This window comes from Canis lupus, chromosome 1 (assembly GCF_003254725.2).
Source record: "Canis lupus dingo isolate Sandy chromosome 1, ASM325472v2, whole genome shotgun sequence".
Lineage (NCBI taxonomy): Eukaryota > Metazoa > Chordata > Mammalia > Carnivora > Canidae > Canis > Canis lupus.
The window spans coordinates 87714819-87734781 of NC_064243.1; the positions used below are offsets into that span (position 1 = coordinate 87714819).

Consider the following 19963-nt stretch of genomic DNA (forward strand, 5'->3'; position numbering starts at 1 on the left):
GGACCAGATGGATTTCACAGATATCTACAGAACTTTACATCCAAACTCAACTGAATACACATTCTTCTCAAGGGCACATGGAACTCTCTCCAGAATAGACCACATACTGGGTCACAAATCGGGTCTGAACTGATACCAAAAGATTGGGATCGTCCCCTGCATATTCTCAGACCATAATGCCTTGAAATTAGAACTAAATCACAAGAAATTTGGAAGGACCTCAAACACGTGGAGGTTAAGGACCATCCTGCTAAAAGATGAAAGGGTCAACCAGGAAATTAAGGAAGAATTAAAAAGATTCATGGAAACTAATGAGAATGAAGATACAACCGTTCAAAATCTTTGGGATGCAGCAAAAGCAGTCCTAAGGGGGAAATACATCGCAATACAAGCATCCATTCAAAAACTGGAAAGAACTCAAATACAAAAGCTAACCTTACACATAAAGGAGCTAGAGAAAAAACAGCAAATAGATCCTACACCCAGGAGAAGAAGAGAGTTAATAAAGATTCGAGCAGAACTCAACGAAATCGAGACCAGAAGAACTGTGGAACAGATCAACAGAACCAGGAGTTGGTTCTTTGAAAGAATTAATAAGATAGATAAACCATTAGCCAGCCTTATTAAAAAGAAGAGAGAGAAGACTCAAATTAATAAAATCATGGGGATCCCTGGGTGGCGCAGCGGTTTAGCGCCTGCCTTTGGCCCAGGGCGCGATCCTGGAGATCCGGGATCGAATCCCACATCAGGCTCCCGGTGCATGGAGCCTGCTTCTCCCTCTGCCTGTGTCTCTGCCTCTCTCTCACTGTTTGCCTATCATAAATAAAAAATAAAAAAATAAAAAAATAAAAATAAATAAAAATAAATAAAAATAAAAAAAAATAAAATCATGAATGAGAAAGGAGAGATCACTACCAACACCAAGGAAATACAAACGATTTTAAAAACATACTATGAACAGCTATACGCCAATAAATTAGGCAATCTAGAAGAAATGGACACATTCCTGGAAAGCCACAAACTACCAAAACTGGAACAGGAAGAAATAGAAAACCTGAACAGGCCAATACCCAGGGAGGAAATTGAAGCAGTCATCGAAAACCTCCCAAGACACAAAAGTCCAGGGCCAGATGGCTTCCCAGGGGAATTCTATCAAACGTTTAAAAGAAGAAACCATACCTATTCTACTAAAGCTGTTTAGAAAGATAGAGATGGAGTAATTTGTTCTATGAGGCCAGCATCACCTTAATTCCAAAACCAGACAAAGACCCCACCAAAAGGAGAATTACAGACCAATATCCCTGATGAACATGGATGTAAAAATTCTCAACAAGATACTAGCCAATAGGATCCAATAGTACATTAAGAAAATTATTCACCATGACCAAGTAGGATTTATCCCTGGGACACAAGGCTGGTTCAACACTCATAAAACAATCAATGTGATTCATCATATCAGCAAGAGAAAAAACAAGAACCATATGATCCTCTCATTAGATGCAGAGAAAGCATTTGACAAAATACAGCATCCATTCCTGATCAAAACTCTTCAGAGTGTAGGGATAGAGGGGACATTCCTCAACATCTTAAAAGCCATCTACGAAAAGCCCACAGCAAATATCATTCTCAATGGGGAAGCACTGGGAGCCTTTCCCCTAAGATCAGGAACAAGACAGGGATGTCCACTCTCACCACTGCTATTCAACATGGTACTGGAAGTCCTGGCCTCAGCAATCAGACAACAAAAAGACATTAAAGGCATTCAAATTGGCAAAGAAGAAGTCAAACTCTCCCTCTTTGCTGATGACATGATACTCTACATAGAAAACCCAATAGTCTCCACCCCAAGATTGCTAGAACTCATACAGCAATTTGGTAGCGTCGCAGGATACAAAATCAACGCCCAGAAGTCAGTGGCATTTCTGTACACTAACAATGAGACTGAAGAAAGAGAAATTAAGGAGTCAATCCCATTTACAATTGCACCCAAAAGCATAAGATACCTAGGAATAAACCTAACCAAAGAGGTAAAGGATCTATACCCTAAAAACTATAGGACACTTCTGAAAGAAATTGAGGAAGACACAAAGAGATGGAAAATATTCCATGCTCATGGATTGGCAGAATTAATATTGTGAAAATGTCAATGTTACCCAGGGCAATTTACACGTTTAATGCAATCCCTATCAAAATACCATGGACTTTCTTCAGAGAGTTAGAACAAATTATTTTAAGATTTGTGTGGAATCAGAAAAGACCCCGAATAGCCAGGGGAATTTTAAAAAAGAAAACCATAGGTGGGGGCATCACAATGCCAGATTTCAGGTTGTACTACAAAGCTGTGGTCATCAAGACAGTGTGGTACTGGCACAAAAACAGACACATAGATCAATGGAACAGAATAGAGAACCCAGAAGTGGACTTTGAACTTTATGGTCAACTAATATTCGATAAAGGAGGAAAGACTATCCATTGGAAGAAAGACAGTCTCTTCAATAAATGGTGCTGGGAAAATTGGACATCCACAGGCAGAAGAATGAAACTAGACTACTCTCTTTCACCATACACAAAGATTAACTCAAAATGGATGAAAGATCTAAATGTGAGACAAGATTCTAGCAAAATCCTAGAGGAGAACACAGGCAACACCCTTTTTGAACTCGGCCACAGTAACTTCTTGCAAGATACATCCACGAAGGCAAAAGAAACAAAAGCAAAAATGAACTATTGGGACTTCATCAAGATAAGAAGCTTTTGCACAGCAAAGGATACAGTCAACAAAACTAAAAGACAACCTACAGAATGGAGAAGATATTTGCAAATGACGTATCAGATAAAGGGCTAGTTTCCAAGATCTATAAGGAACTTATTAAACTCAACACCAAAGAAACAAACAATCCAATCATGAAATGGGCAAAAGACATGAAGAGAAATCTCACAGAGGAAGACATAGACATGGCCAACAAGCACATGAGAAAATGCTCTGCATCACTTGCCATCAGGGAAATACAAATCACAACCACAATGAGATACCACCTCACACCAGTGAGAATGAGGAAAATTAACAAGGCAGGAAACCACAAATGTTGGAGAGGATGCGGAGAAAAGGGAACCCTCTTACACTGTTGGTGGGAATGTGAACTGGTGCAGCCACTCTGGAAAACTGTGTGGAGGTTCCTCAAAGAGTTAAAAATAGACCTGCCCTACGACCCAGCAATTGCACTGTTGGGGATTTACCCCAAAGATACAGATGCAATGAAATGCCAGGACACCTGCACCCCAATGTTTCTAGCAGCAATGGCCACAATAGCCAAACTGTGGAAGGAGCCTCAGTGTCCATCAAAAGATGAATGGATAAAGAAGATGTGGTTTATGTATACAATGGAATATTACTCAGCCATTAGAAATGACAAATACCCACCATTTGCTTCAACGTGGATGGAACTGGAGAGTATTATGCTGAGTGAAGTAAGTCAATTGGAGAACAAACATTGTACGTTCTCATTCATTTGGGGAATATAAATAATAGTGAAAGGGAATATAAGGGAAGGGAGAAGAAATGTGTGGGAAATATCAGAAAGGGAGACAGAACATAAAAACTCCTAACTCTGGGAAACAAACTAGGGGTGGTGGAAGGGGAGGAGGGTGGGGGTGAATGGGTGATGGGCACTAGGGGGGCACTTGACAGGATGAGCACTGGGTGTTATTCTGTATGTTGGTAAATTGAACAACAATAAAAAATAAATTTATTTTAAAAAAAAAGAGAAGGTATCTTGCTGAAATTGAGGCGAGCCATAATAAATATCCAACTTAAGAGGTGGAGTTTCAAGGAAATAGCTTGTAATTCTCTTTCATTTCTCTCCTTAAAAATGATACCATAGCTTTCTAATACTCTGTATTTATTTACTCATGTCTAGAGCTATGGGATGATAACTTGCATTCACTTTAGAATTCCTATAACACTATCCCACTTTGTGCAAATATTAATTTAAAAATATTAAAAATGATAATATAAAAATTAATAGTTTCAATTCATGCAAAATATTTGAAATATGAGCCCAAATATTTTTAGATTTCTTCAGGAACTCCAAAATTGCAAACATGATAGCCTGAAAATGGTGTACTGTATTTATGCTAAGTCCACACGGTGAAGTCTCTAGCAAGAAAAAAATATTCTCTTTCTTTTGTCAATATTTTATGAATCATACACTTATTTATGTGCACAGTAACTTTTATGTCAGAGTTCAGTCACTATTCTACTATTATTTAACCATTTGCTGTTATTATGATTTAATTTTTTTGGTATCCTATAACAATGTAACAACATAAGCATTCATTGAATGGGGGTGCTAGGAGCAGTGCTAAAAAACATGCCTCAATATCAATTACTTTGGCAAAGAACTTGAAGGTGAATGAACAAAACTCTAAATAAAGCCAAATAACTGCCATGGTGTGTTGTGCTATTAATGTGGAAACAAGCAACATGAGAAACGTTAGAAGTATTGCTAAAAAAATTAAAAGCATGAATATACAACACAATGGCCAAAGATTTATGCACCTTGAGAATATATCTCACGTTCTTTGCCTTTACTTCTGTGGAGAAATTAGTCCTTTGACATGGGTTTTTAATTATGTGTCTTGCAACTTAGGGATGCAGCCAGATCCCATGTATGTAAGGAAATGGGCCTGAATTGCATTTTTAAAAAATATATTTGTTTCCTTGTGGTTTTTCAGAATATAAGCAATCATGCTTGTTGTATTAGAAAATTCTAAACTGTGTAAAGATGAAGAAATCATCTAGAATTTCACCATCCATTGGCCAACCTTACTAGCATTTGACAGTTTCTTCAGGTTTTTTTCCTCTATATTTTTACCTAGTTTATACATATATGATATTTATATATTATACTAATACAATACATTTTATATGTATACAATTTTGTATCCTAATGTTTTTCTTAACCTTAAATCAGGATTTATCAGAACACATCAATGAACATTATAAAGGCTACAAAATATCTCATCACACAATTATAACATATTTAATAGTACTACTGTTAATGCTAAAACATTAGATACTTTCCAAGTTTTGCCATTACAAATAATTCAGTGATGAGTATCCTTGGATATAAATTTTATTCGTAGTTATTTTTCTCTGAGGAAGTCTCTTAAAAGGAAAATTATTATTTTTTTTTTTTAATTTATGATAGTCACACAGAGAGAGAGAGAGAGAGAGAGGCAGAGACACAGGCAGAGGGAGAAGCAGGCTCCATGCACCGGGAGCCCGATGTGGGATTCGATCCTGGGTCTCCAGGATCGTGCCCTGGGCCAAAGGCAGGCGCCAAACCACTGCGCCACCCAGGGATCCCTTAAAAGGAAAATTAGATCAAATAGTATCTTGATACGTATTGCCAGATTCCTTTCCAGAAGGATTAAAGCAATTTACAGTCTTCCTGGGAACAAATAAAAGTACTCATTTCATCCCATCTTTACTCTTTAAATATTATTATTTTTAAAAATATTGCCAATTTTAGTAGCAGAAAATGTTTTATTGTTTTAATTCACATTTTTTATTAATTTGTCAGTTGGGGTTTTCCCTATATGTATTAGCTAGTTACTTACATTTCTTATTTTGTAAATTATCTATATATTGTCCTTTGCTCTTTCTCTAGTGTCTTAACAATTTTCCTGCCAATATGTATAAATTCTTTACCTATCAGGCATTAATCCATAATTTATCATATTTGCTTTCTTTATGGTTTAAATGTTCTTTTTAAATGAGAAAAAATAAATAAGAACACAAAATTTAGTATAGTGTCATGAATCTTATACTTCACTAAGTTGGTTTTATGATGATTTCAAAAACTTTTGATTACTCTCATCAGTTTATTCTTTCAAGTAACTCTTATAATTAGAGTTCTAATAGAAAACAAAATCCATTGGGATTTTTAATATAATTACATTTATGAATTTAATTCATAATTAATTTAGTTTTCCAGTCTTCTAAAATGGTTATTTCCTTGCAGTCAAGATTTCTGTCTCAGTTATCTTTGAGAGTACATTTTTAAAAATAAACTTAATGGCTTCAAACAAGAATTTATTGTTATCTTCCTGGAATCTCTCATGGGTTGTGGTCAGATAGCAGCTGGAGCTGTAGTTCAGGCTCATCGAGGCTGGATGCTCAAGGCTTCCTCATTCATGAACCAGGCTCATCAGTGTTCCTCCTCATGGCCTCTCCTCCCAGTAGAGTAGCCTGGATTTCTTACATGGTAGCTCAGGGCTCCAAGACTTGGAAGCAGTGTTCTTCAATCTAGCCTAGACCTGCCATAGTGTCACTATTGTCATGTTCTATTGATCAAATCAGTTACCTGACAGCTCAGATTCAAAAGGTGGAGCTTCAGTCACCTTGTCCCGGGGAAGGGGCTTGTGGAAAGGCCATCATCTTTGGAGACAAACTACCACATCTTCTTCATTGATCTTTATTTGATTTAGAATTTTCTTCACAAAAGTATTTGAAATTTCTGTTGCTATAGTAATTCGTGTTTTTTTCTTTTATCGTTTACTAAACAGTTAGTGCTGATAGGAAGCAAAGATTGTTTTTGATATACTTATTTTGTATTCAATTGCCTAACTAAATGGTCTTATTTCTTCTAATTACTTCTCAGTTTAAGAGTCTCATGCTCTACTGACTGAGCTAGCTGGGCTACTTCTCAGTTTAATATCTTAGTTCTCCTAGGAAGATAATCATATGCTCTTAAAATAAAGATGACTATTTCCTCCTCTTTTTCAATAGTTAAATCTCTTACCCATTGTACCAGTCGAGACTAAGAGGAAGCAGCCTTATTTTGTTTCTGTTGTATAATTTTTTTAAGTACAAGTAAAATGAAGTTATAAACTGGACATATTTTATCAACACATGCATCTCCCAGAGCTAAATTAAACCACTTACTTTTATGTGTCAGTGCAATACAAACGACTAGAAAGGTAGGGTTTTATTCCACATAAATTGAATTCAAGGAAAGGGAGAATAAAACAAGATGAGGAAGAAAATAACATATTCTGGACACTGCAATATTTCCTTTCTGAAATCTATAAACTTCCAAAAATAAATCATAACCATAAAACATTCCATTGACTCCCACAAATAGCTAATATCTCTAAATAAATATAAAATATCATGAATCTCAGCAATTTGTCCTTTCTTCCCAAGCTCGACTATTGTACCAGTCTTTACACTAGATGTAAAGAATCATGTTAAGTACATAAGTAAGTATTAGAATAAGGCTTTTCAGCCATTTTATACTCACAAGTGGCTGATAGGCATATGGTGGAGCATATTCTTCAGCATATGTTGTCAATGCATACCTATGAAGGATAAGTCAATATTTGAGAGGAGAATGACACTTAAAATGTTTAGTCTTATATACTTTACATGAAATAAAAAAATTTCAAGGACAATTGGCCCCAATAAAATTCTTAAAACCTGCAATGTCCCAGACCTTGTTCATAGCATTACCTACCACCACAGGATGCCCATCCTTCCATTACTTCCAATTCAGTACCACTCACTACTCTCCTTACTAATGATATGCTACCAATGCCAAGTCCCTGAGAGTAAGTGCATTCCAGACTTTTGGGATTCTCTTTACCATCTACTTTCTGTCCTTCAAATCTTTTTGACTCTATGCTCCATGTTCTCTGCTAGATGACATATGAAAAAGATAACATAAGGTAACCAGGTAGACTGAGATTATATATCTTTCCCAACTTCCACCCCATTAAACACATAGCAGTACTGAATAAATAAATCCTCCCTCACCCAAGTCTACAAGCACAGCTAAGCTCCAAAGGGAAACCCTAACGTACTAGAAATGAAGAGAATACTCACTAGAATGGGAAGCCATAGATGATGTGCCAAAGTGAGAAGCTAGAGCTTGAACTGCATATGAAGGGCTAGAGACATGGCCTTGGTTTCACAGAAGACAAAGAACTACTACTTACAGCCAGAAGCCTATAAAGTCTGTACTCTCAAACAGAAGAAACCAAAGAAACTCCAGCTATCAATCCAGAGAAACTTGCAAGAAAGCTTCTCTATTTGGAACTCAGGGTGGGAAAGAAATTGTTTTCTATGAGAAATAAACAAAATAAATACAGCTCTGTTTCTGGCAATATTACGGGACAATCAAAGAAATTTGTCTGAGAACTGCATACCTAAAAATATTGGGCACAAGGAAATTTAAACATTTTAATTCATGGCTATGCTACTGGGAAAGAGAATTCAGCAAGTAAAAGAATTCCAAAATAACAAGGAAGTCAAACTCATTGGGTACAGGTGCTAATATTTTACCTAGTGGTAACCACCAGTTCCTGTTAAGCTTTTGAAGTGTGGTTTCCAGAGTAATAGTATTAGCATTACTTGGAAACTTATTAGGAATACAAACAAATGGGACCTATCCCTAATCTGCTGAATTAGAAAACTGGGGGTAGGGCCTAGGAGTCTGTGTTTTAACAAGACCACTAGGTGATGCTGATGTAGACTCAAGTTTAAGCACTAGCTACTCAGAGATTCCTGGGTGGCTCAGTGGTTTAGCGCCTGTCTTTAGCTGGGGGTGTGATCCTGGAGTCCTGGGATTGAGCCTTACATCAGGCTCCCCGCGTGGAGCCTGCTTCTGTCTCTCATGAATGAAGAAGGTCTTTTTTTTTTTTTTTTTTTAAATAAGCACTGGGTACTAGGAGAACAAAAATTAGAAGTGTAATTTTCAAACTAGCAAATATTTTTTTGAAGGATCCATCTAATAAAAAAAGGGAAAGGAGAATAAAAGGAAGAAAGAAAAGTAATTTCTGCTCATAAGACAAAATCATAAAATAAAAATTTGCAATCACAATGAAAGTAAAGGGGGGTTAAACTCATCAGTGAAAGTATTTCTCAGACTTAAACTGAATGTCAATATGTATTATATAGTACAATTCTATACTTCTATACCTAGAATAAAATTATTTTCAAAGGAAGTTTGAAAGTAGAAGCATATAAAAAGACATATCCAGAAAATATTAACCCAAATTAAGTTAGTGTTCTTATATTAATATCATATGTAATTGACTTTGAGTCAAAAGTTATTAGTTATAAAGATTATCTACTGATTAAAGGAACAAGTATCAGTCAATAAACCTAACAACATGAATATATGTTAAAAAATGTCAGAATCACAAAGATAAAATGATAAATCCATAGTTAGGACAAGATGCTATACATTCCTAGGTCCTTTGGTTCCTTTAACCCATACCTACATATATCCTCCCAAACCATATAGATCAACAGCAAAAGCAAATAAAAATCATATAATGCCCATGCCCAGAGTATAACAGTGGCTAGAGAAGACTACAAATTTCAGTTTATATGTAGGTGAGAGAACAATTCAGAATCAGTAACACCCGATCCAGAGCCCATTCTGGAGCAAAATCAGGTGGGGATTACACGAGAGAAGGTGGCAAGTTCATAATGGGGATGGAACACAGAGGTGCATCACCCCCAGAAAGCAAGGCATCCTTCCCTGATGAGACAATACCGAGAGAAGTTTGAGACTAGAGGATCTGAAGGTTGGCTTTTCAAGAAAGAGGCCTGGATAGTATTCAAGATCACAGTGGCAGTCTTGGAAGGTGCTGTCCCTGGGAAATTGGGAGACAATTAGCAAGGTAAAGAAAAATAAAAACTCAAGTTCCAAAATTAAGGGTCCTAGAAGCATCACACTTTCAAAAAAGATACCCTTAATGAAATAAAGCTCACTTCACTGTTCCAACAGTAGAGGGCACTCTTGAACTAAGAGTTTGAGAAAACTGCTTAAACATCTCATTGCCCCTCCTCAGAATTACCTGATTGCTGCTAGTCCAGGAAAATTCAACATACTTAAAATGAACAGAGAAGTGCAACATTACTATAAGAAGAAAACAGTAAACGAGAATCAAAACTAAGCTGATGAAAACCATCTCCAGAAACATTCCCAAATAATCACAGAAATCCTTCATCAGTGTTTCTATTCAGTGAACTGGATTCTGTACTATATACTGGAGATTTGAGAAAATGTAGTAAAACAAGAAGGAGAAGCATAAGTGTAATAACTGGAATGGAAGAAACAAAATTTTCATCTTCCACAGATGATAAGATTGTCTATATTAAAAATAATCCAAGAGAATCTACAAATCATAGCAACAGGCAAGTTTCATGAAGGTTGTTGGATACAAGATCGATATACAAAAATAGCATACCCAAATACCAGCAACAAGAAATTAGAAAGTATAATTAAAGTGAAATGTCTCATTTATAACTGCAATAAAATCTCTAATGTTCCTGTAGGAATACGTCTAACAAGATTTAAAAGATATTTATGACAAAAATTACAATATTTGCTGAAGGATATAAAATAGCCTTTTATTTATGGATGACAACTCAATATATGCTACATATACATACATGTGTGTATATGTATAATTTCTAAAAGGTTTACGATCTGACATTTTATGTATGACTGTTGATTAAATTATAATTTAAAATTTCTATTGATCAAAAGACACCATAAACAGTGTTACAAGAGAAGTCATAGACAAAAAGAAGATAATTATAAAATTAAGTGAAATAATATTAGTATCCAGAATAAACAAAAAATTCTTAGAAATCAATAAAAGCCTATGGGAAAATGGCCTAAGGCTATAGTCAGTTCACAGTAGAAGAAAATGAAATGGCCATCAAATACTTGAAAGCAAATTCAGTCTGAAAATTGTCTTAAATTCAGTAGAAAATGCAAAGTTAAACAAGGTACCATTTTATATCCATTTGGTGAAAATTAAAAATCTCTACAATGTTTATAAGGGTACGAAAGCATAAGCGTATTTATACACCACTCATGGCAACATCTTACAAAATTGAAGGTGCATATATCTAAATAACCAGCAATTATATTTCTGTGTATTAAGAAATCCTTGTATATATACTTAAGGAGACATATATAAAGATATTCAATGTAGCTTTATTGGTAACAGTGAAAAATTGGGAGTTAATGTCCATCAATATGGTGGATATATTGGATGACTCTGTAAGTCATCATAAATTGTCTTTCTAAAAAAAAATAAGCAAATATGGCAAAAATATTAACTTACATTATAACTGGGTAATAAGTAGATGGATGTCTGAAGAGTATTTTATATGGAAATATCCCATAATCTTAAAATGTTTGTGTTAATAGGTGACAGTGAACTTGTTTCCCTACCCTATTCTCCTCCAAAGTTATGACTCAAATGGTATAATTATCATTATACCCGTCAAATAGAGTGTTGCTCTGGGCAGGCAAATTTGCAAGGTGGCATTGGGCATCTCTCAATGCACTTAAAGCAGGCAGAAACCCATTCTACCCAAGCTCAAGCCATTCTCCCTCTCTTTATTATCACCTCCCAGCACAGAGTCTGATACAAGGAAGGCCCTGAGAAATTAATCAAATGCATAAAGCAATAAAAATAAAATCAGAATATAAAAATATATAGATTTACTACAAGAACTCAAAGTAAATAAAGGTGAAAGGTTAAAATATTCAGTGATCTTTCTGAAAATGCAATGTGGTTCAACAAAATGGAAACTTTTACAATACTGAATGACAGTCAGTTATAAACCATTTGTAATCTCCCCTCCCTCTTCCACTTTTTAATCTGAATAATAATTCAGATTAAATCCAAATAAGATTAAATTCAGATGGCAAAAATCTTTTTTTTTTTTTAAAGATTTTACTTATTTGAGAGATAGAGAGTGCACAAGCAGAGGGAAGGGCAGCAAGAGAGGGAGAAGCAGACTCCCCTGGTGAGCAGGGAGCCCCCTACTCAAAGCAGGGCTTGATCCCAGGGACCTGGGATCAGGACCCGAGCCAAAGGTAGATGGTTACCCAATTGAACCACCCAGGCACCCCGGGGCAAAAATCTTTAAGTGATATATTTCATCCAATTTGAAACAAGATAGTCTCTTGAAAATAAAGCTATGGAAAATCAACATAGGTATCTTCCTTTTAGATATCAGCTGAAGGCTATAGCCAAATAAAGAATATAATGAAAGAATAAGTTCATTAGAAGAGAAATGGCCTTCAGAGAAACTCATGAAAGCCAGAGATGAGAAAATTAAGGAAGGTATGGTATGGGTTCTAGGCATGAGGAAGAAGTGTTCTGGCTCATAAACAGACCCCTCTGGGAGATTCTGGGAGCAGAGCGGCAATATACCAAAGTCAGTGTTCCAATCGGATTTACGAGAGCCAACTATTACGTTAGCTCATTGTCTGAAATCATCTTTTTTTTTTTTAAAGATTTTATTTATTTATTCACAAGAAACACAGAGAGAGAGATAGAGGCAGAGACACAGGCAGAGGGAGAAGCAGGCCCCATGCAGGGAGCCCGACATGGGACTCGATCCTGGGTCTCCAGGATCACACCCTAGGCTGAAGGCGGCACTAAACCACTAGGGCTGCCCTGTCTGAAATCATCTTAAACAAGCCTGTGCAAAATGTCCAGTACCCTGCTGTACCACTCCATCACTACCCACAGCTGATAGGTCCAGCTCAGATTCCATCAGCGTTCTACCATGGAATTTCTTACTACAGTTGAATGAGAAAGGGTCAGTCATTGTCTTGTGTTAAGAACCCTGGGATGTAAAGTCCCTCTCCTCAAAGGGAGAAAAGAAAGCCAAAGGAAAGAGAATCCTGGTCCCAATTCCAGTAGTTTCCAAAGTTCAGTTCTTCCAGGGAATTTTCCAGAGTTCCATGTGGTAATTCAGACTCTTTTTAATATGGGCAGCCCTGGTGGCTCAGCGGTTTAGCGCTGCTTCAGCCCAGGGCCTTATCCTGGAGACCCGGGATTGAGTCCCATGTCAGGCTCCCTGTGTAGAAACTGCTTCTCCTCCCTCTGCCTGTGTCTCTGCCTCTCTCTGTGTGTCTCTCATGAATAAATAAAATATTTTAAAAAAACAAACTCTTTTAATAAAACCTCCGTTTGGCTCAAAATTTTAATTGTACATTTTTTTACTTAACTGAAAGAGTCCTATTATCAGGTAATCAGAGTCTAAGGCCATCGATCATTGTAATCTTATAACTAACTCACCTTGTTCTGATTCCAAACACTCTGAACAACATTTTGATTATAATTTGCCTTCTTTTTACCAAGCAAGAATGCTTTTGTTAGGCTGATATGACTGGTGTGCTTGAACATTTTATTTCTCATTATAAATTAACTAATTAGAATATTGGCTTTTCTTGTGAGTTTAATGAGTGAAAGTCAATCTCCATGACTCAGATTAATTCTGTAGCACAGATAAAACGGTCTTTCCGGAAATGTAAAACTGAAGACCAGATGCTGGTAAATTTACCAGTATAATGCTATGCTGTAAGAAAGCTTGGAAGGTGGACAGTTGGCTTTTGCCCAGCACCAGTCACAGTTGGCCACATATGCCCTCTTCCACCTTTATGGTTGTAAGTTAGAAAATAACTAATGGTGTTCTGCAAGATGAAAAAGGAAAAGAAGTCTGAATTTGAAGTTATTATTAAAGCCATGGTATTAGTTAAAATGTCTACAACTGCACTAACCCCTGTGGTAACATGTGGATCTGTGACAGAATGATACACCAAAACCCATGGAATCACAGTTTCTTAGACTTGGAAAAACTTTAAAGGTCAACTGCTTCTTTTCTGTGTTGTCTGAAGGAGGTGCAGCTATTTTCTTACCCAGCTTCCCAGCAACAAGAACAAGGGCATGTGACATATACTCAGCAAATCAGATGGCCCTCCTAAGAGTCTGAATCTGAGTAAGTGATGCAAAGACTCAAAAAAGCAAAGAGTTAATTTGGAATGAATCCCATTGCTGGCAGCAGGGGAGGCAGCACCCATTATTTAGGATGGGCATAGCCCCTGTGGCTATGGATCCTATTTGACTGTGTGGTAAGGGGAAAGAGGAGCTTACAACCTCTCTGGGAAATTCTGTCTCATTCTTAACAGAAATCATCATTCTTTTTAAATCTCATATTGAGCGGAGATTCCTCTTCCTTCTACCTACAGAATGAAGCCACACAGAGCAAATCTGATAGTTGAACATCTTCTGAATGCCAGAACTTTTTTTAATGTACCACTAATCTACCCTCAAACTTCCCTAGCTGTGTAATTCTCATCTCAATATATTCAGTTAATGTTACTTCTTAGAAAATTTCTCTTGAAGACTTCTGCTCTGGTCTCAAGAGATTGCTCTCCCAACCTGCTGCACAACAGGCACATTGGGAAGCCTTAGTCCTGGGGATAACTTCCCCTGCTCTCCTAAGATGGATTTTCTATTCTGGGGGAGGGTCTCTTATCTTTATCTTTGTTAACTCCTTCTTTTTTTTTTAAATTTTTATTTTTTTTATTTATTTATGAAAGTCACACACACACAGAGAGAGAGAGGCAGAGACACAGGCAGAGGGAGAAGCAGGCTCCATGCACCGGGAGCCCGACGTGGGATTCGATCCCGGGTCTCCAGGATCGTGCCCTGGGCCAAAGGCAGGCGCCAAACCTCTGCGCCACCCAGGGATCCCTACTCCTTCATTTTTAAAAAATAATTAACATACAGTGTTAGATTAGTTTCAAGTGTACAATACGATGATACAACTCTGTAATGGTTCAGTGCTCATCAAGTGTACTCTTCATCCCCTTTATCTATTTCACTCATCCTCCCACCTACCTCTCTGCTATGGCAACCACTAGCTTGTTCTCCGTGTTTAAGAGTCTGGCTTTTTACTTGTCTCTTGTTTTCTTTGTTCATTTGTTTTGTTTCTGAAATTCTGCATATGAATGAAATCATACCATATTTGTCCTTCTCTGACTGACTTATTTCACTTAGCATTAGGTCCTTGACGTCCATCCTAAAAATCAACCTTAAGGAGGCTAGGGGGCAAGAGGTGGACACTTTGAGTCTGTTTTTAGTCCTGATCCAAGCCAAGCCCTTGCTAAGTTCTCCAGAAGTTTGAAAGTAATTTTCCCCTTCCCTCAAGAACACAGACCTGGAAACCCAGAGGTTCTGGTCTACTCTCTGCTGTTATGGTTAAGTGGTCAGTGAGCCTTGAGTAAGTCATTTAAACCCTTTACACTTTAATTACCCTCATCAGTATCTCTACCATAAATACTTACAGACTAGATGGGTAGATTAATTAATGAGAAATTGGAATCTTTGATTATCTCTGTGTTTTGATTTCCTTGCCTATACAATTACAAAGATACCTATTCATATGACCTTGTATAAATGTTAGGAGGAAATAGATAGTAGATCATGCATTGTAAGAGTACTTTGAAGGGATGGAGCACTCTACACATTTAAGCATGAAAGATAATGTATTATAGTGATTAACAACACAAGCTCTGCAGTCAAACCAGACATGAGTTTAAAACCCAGCTCTGGTGCTTAAAGGTAAGGAACTTTTGGGAAGTTACATTACCTCTCCGAGTCCCTTTTTAATGGAGATAGCTGTAGTGTCTATCTCAAAGAAAGAGAATTAAATGAAATACATCACGTAAAGCCCTTGGCTCAGTACCAGACACATAATATGTGCTCATTAACACACGAAGAAAAAATAATATTGCGGGCAGCCCGGATGGCTCAGCAGTTTAGCGCCGCCTTCAGCCCAGGTCGTGATCCTGGAGACCCGGGATCGAGTCCCACATCGGGCTCCCTGCATGGAGCCTGCTTCTCCCTCTGCCTGTGTCTCTGCCTCTCTCTCTCAATCCTCTCTGTGTGTTCTCATGAATAAATAAATAAAATCTTAAAAAAATAATAATAATATTGCAATGAAACTAATTAAACAGTGGAAGAACTTCATTGTCTTTGCATTTTAATTGAAATATTCAAGGGGCAGTGTGGTGAATGGATTGAAAGGGACAAGCCTGGAGGCAGAGGAACTAGTTAGGACATATATTAGCAATTGGATCTGGGTCAGTGACCCTGCTCAAGCTCAAGTCTCAACTATCCACCCATTATCTGGCATTTGCTCCTCCTCTTACCTTCATTGCCTCAATGAATGGCCCCATTAACCCTCCAATGCCTAAACCAGAAGCCTTGGAATCAATGTTAAACCTTCTCTATCCTTAAGATGAATCAGTTATCAAGTAAATGCCTATTCTTCTCTCTTAAAATATCTAAAATACGAAACCTTTTCCTCTACACCGCCATCACTAAAGATGTCTTGATTAGTTCAACAGCCTTCTGACTGCAATTCCAGTCACCTACAAATCTGCCTTCTGCTTTTTTTTTTTTAAGATTTTATTTATTCATGAGAGACACACAGAGCGAGAGAGGCAGAGACCTAGGCAGAGAGAGAAGCAGGCTCCATGCAGGGAGCCTGATGTGGGACTCAATCCCAGGACCGAGGGATCACACCCTGAGCCAAAGGCAGACACTCAACCACTGAGCCACCCAGGTGTCCCTGCCTTCTACTTTCTAAACACAATCTGATTGTTCTATCCCATACTTGAAAAACATTCAAAACATTCACTCTTGCCTTCATGATAAAGTCCAAACTCCTTAATATAGCTTTTAGGCCCTGCCTGTTTTGCCCTAAACATCTCCCTCCAACTTTAGCTGCTATCACTGAACACTTGTACTCTGTGAACCAGGAATGCCCAACATGGGTGCCACCTTCCCCTGCCTTCATACGTCCAATATTAATCCTCTCTTGGGTGTCCTTCTCTCCTGCTGATTTGGTTAACTCCCACTCCAACTTCATCACTCAGCTAAGGTTTCACATCTATTTGGAATTCATTCCCAACCTTCCAAATCTGAGTTATGTGCTTTTCTTGTATCCTCTGTTCATCATAGCATGCAGGGTGTAGGCTGGCTCATTCAACATCTGTTCCAATCTTCCTTCTCCCTCACCTTTCTCTACGTCTTCACTATCTCACTTCTTCCCTCATAGAACAGACTGATGTTAGGATGCATAGCAACCCTCTTGACATTATGAGAATTAAAGTTACTAGTAAAATTTGCAGAGAAAAGAGACAAGAAGACATTGCATTTTTGATGACATCAGTAGGTGCCACACCAATCTCGACTCCCTTACATTTCATGCCAGCTGAACAAATTTCTTAATTATTCACGTTGCTATTAGGTAGGTTTCCTGTTACTTTTAGCCAAGTGTATTTCTTACTGATATGTATTGACTAGTTATTTTTCTGCTCATGTATTGGACAATGAGCTACTTCAGGAATGAGGTGTCTTATCTCTATGTTCCAAATACCTAACTGTTCCTAATTCACAGGAGGCAGTCATTATGTTGAAAGAATACATTCAGATATAGGGGACAAACATAATTTTCTCAGGCCTAATAACTATTGCAAGCCATTCGGATGAACAATATAAGGTTTATACATTAAGGTAATAATTTAACTATATAAGTGCCAAATACAGAATCAAATTAAATACAGATAGCAGCAAAGATTTTGTAATGCTAGAAAGTTCCTGTTACTGTGAAACCATTTCTATAGCTCAACGATGCATGGTATAGCACTATCCACTGAGACATGCTGAAGATTTTAGTAATTATAACATTATGACAATCACATAATCTTCCAACATCATAAAGAGTAATATTAGTAACACAGGCTCATCATTAATATACATGGAATAAAAGGAAGTGTCAGGATCAAATAGAAATTCCATGATATTGACATTTTGAAAATCTTTGCCACTCACTTGTTATATTAGCTCTCATCAGTCCCAAAAGTTTGAACTGCTTATATCCCCAGTGGAGTAGCAATGACAAAAATTCACCCATAGGCCAAATAATGGTAGAAGTAGTCATATAATCTCTGTTGTTAGAGTCATGAAGGTTGCTTCAATTATGTATTGCTGCTTTGTAAAACTTACTTGCTTAAAATAACAATCATTTTATTATCTCTGGTTATTCTGTGGGATGACTGGACTCAGCTGGGTAGGGTTTTTTGCTCCATGTGATGTCAATTAGAGCTACAGTCATCCAGGTGCTTGACTAGTCTAGAATATCCAAGATTACTCATTTTCATGTCAGGCAGTCAGTTTTGTCTGTAGTGTGGGAGCTCAGTTGGAGCTGTCAAACACAATGTCTTGGTTCTCCTCCATGTATCTTGGGCTTCTCATAGCATGTTGGCTAGATTCCAAGATTCAGAAAATAGGAACTACTAGTCTCATAAGGTCTGTACTCATATGTCCCAGAGCATCACTTCTGCTATTCTATTGATCAAAATGAGTCACATGGCCAGCCCAGATTTATAAGACAGGCAGATAACCTCTGCCTCTTCATGGGAGCTGTGGAATGCATGTACAGAGAAAGAAAGGATAGTTGATGGCTACTTCTGGAGACTAGAAACCAAATAAGTAAGTTGAATAAAGCTATCTTCATAATTTTAACTTGAGCACTGAGCACACCTAAAGATGCAAATAAATCTGAACTTCAGTTTTGTGGGTGTAACTTGAAAGGCTATTTTAAATAGGTATTATGATGACACTAAATTCATATCTTTCAATAGTAACTCTGAACGTGAATGGGCTTAATGATCCCATCAAAAGATGCAGGGTTTCAGACTGGATAAAAAAATAAGACCCATCTATTTGCTGTCTACAAGAGACTCATTTTAGACCAGGATGCCTACAGACTGAAAATAAAAGGTTGGAGAACCATTTACCATTCAAATGGTCCTCAAAAGAAAGCTGGGGTAGCAACGCTCATATCAGATAAATTAAAGTTTATCCCAAAGACTATAGTAAGAGATGAAGAGGGACACTATATCATACTTAAAGGATCTATCCAACAAGAAGACCTAATAATCATGAATATTTATGCCCCTAATGTGGGAGCTGCCAAGTATATCAATCAACTAATAACCAAAGTTAAGACATACTTAGATAATAATACACTTATACTGGGAGACTTGAACACGGCGCTTTCTGCAAATGACAGATATTCTAAGCACAACATCTCCAAAGAAGTAAGAGCTTTAAAAGATACACTGGACCAGATGGGTTTCACAGACATTTACAGAACTTTACATCCGAATGCAACCGAATACAAATTCTGCTCAAGTGCATGGAACTTTCTCCAGAATAGACAACATACTGGGTCACAAATCAGGTCTTAACTGATACCAAAAGATTGGGATTGTCCCCTGCATATTTTCAGACCATAACGCTTTGAAACTGGAACTCAATCACAAGAAGAAATTTGGAAGAAATTCAAACACGTGGAGGTTGAAGACCATCCTGCTAAAAGATGAATGAGTCAACCAGGAAATTGGAGAAGAATTAAAAAGATTCATGGAAACTAATGAGAATGAAGATCCCAAAATCTTTGGGATATGGCAAAAGCAGTCCCAAAAGGGAAATACATCGCAATACAAGCATCCCTCAAAAAACTGGAAAAAAACTCAAATACACAAGCTAACCTTGCAGCTAAAGGAACTGGAGAAAGAACAGCAAGTGAAGCCTACATCCAGCAAAAGAAGAGAGGTAATAAAGATCCGAGCAGAACTCAATGAAATAGAGACCAGAAGAACTGTAGAACAGATCAACAAAACCAGGAGTTGGTTCTTTGAAAGAATTAATAAGATAGATAAACCATTAGCCAGCCTTATTAAAAACAAAAGAGAAAAGACTCTAATTAATAAAATCATGAATGAAAAAGGAGAGCTCACAACCAATACCAAGGAAATACAAACAATTTAAAAAATATATTATGAGCAACTATATGCCAATAAGTTAGAAATTAGGCAATCTAAAAGAAATGGACGCATTTCTGGAAAACCACAAACTACCAAATTTGGAACAGGAAGAAATAGAAAACCTGAACAGGCCAGTACCCAGGGAGGAAATTGAAGCAGTCATCAAAAACCTCCCAAGACACAAAAGTCCAGGGCCAGATAGCTTCCCAGACAAATTCTATCAAACATTTAAA

The 19963-nt window shown here is 37.2% G+C and overlaps 1 protein-coding gene across 10 annotated transcripts in view; it reads right to left on the reverse strand.

The window, feature by feature from the left end:
- CFAP95 (cilia and flagella associated protein 95) overlaps positions 1-19963 on the reverse strand; it is a 134709-nt gene that overhangs the window by 18428 nt on the left and 96318 nt on the right. For all 10 annotated transcript variants that reach the window (XR_007401172.1, XM_025423349.2, XM_025423350.3 and 7 more), the window contains one exon: positions 7308-7365. Coding sequence is in view for 8 of the 10 variants with exons in the window: in XM_025423349.2 (XP_025279134.1) it covers positions 7308-7365 (58 nt within the window). In the remaining 2 variants the exon portion in view is untranslated. Of the gene's footprint in view, positions 1-7307; positions 7366-19963 lie in introns of those variants that run through there.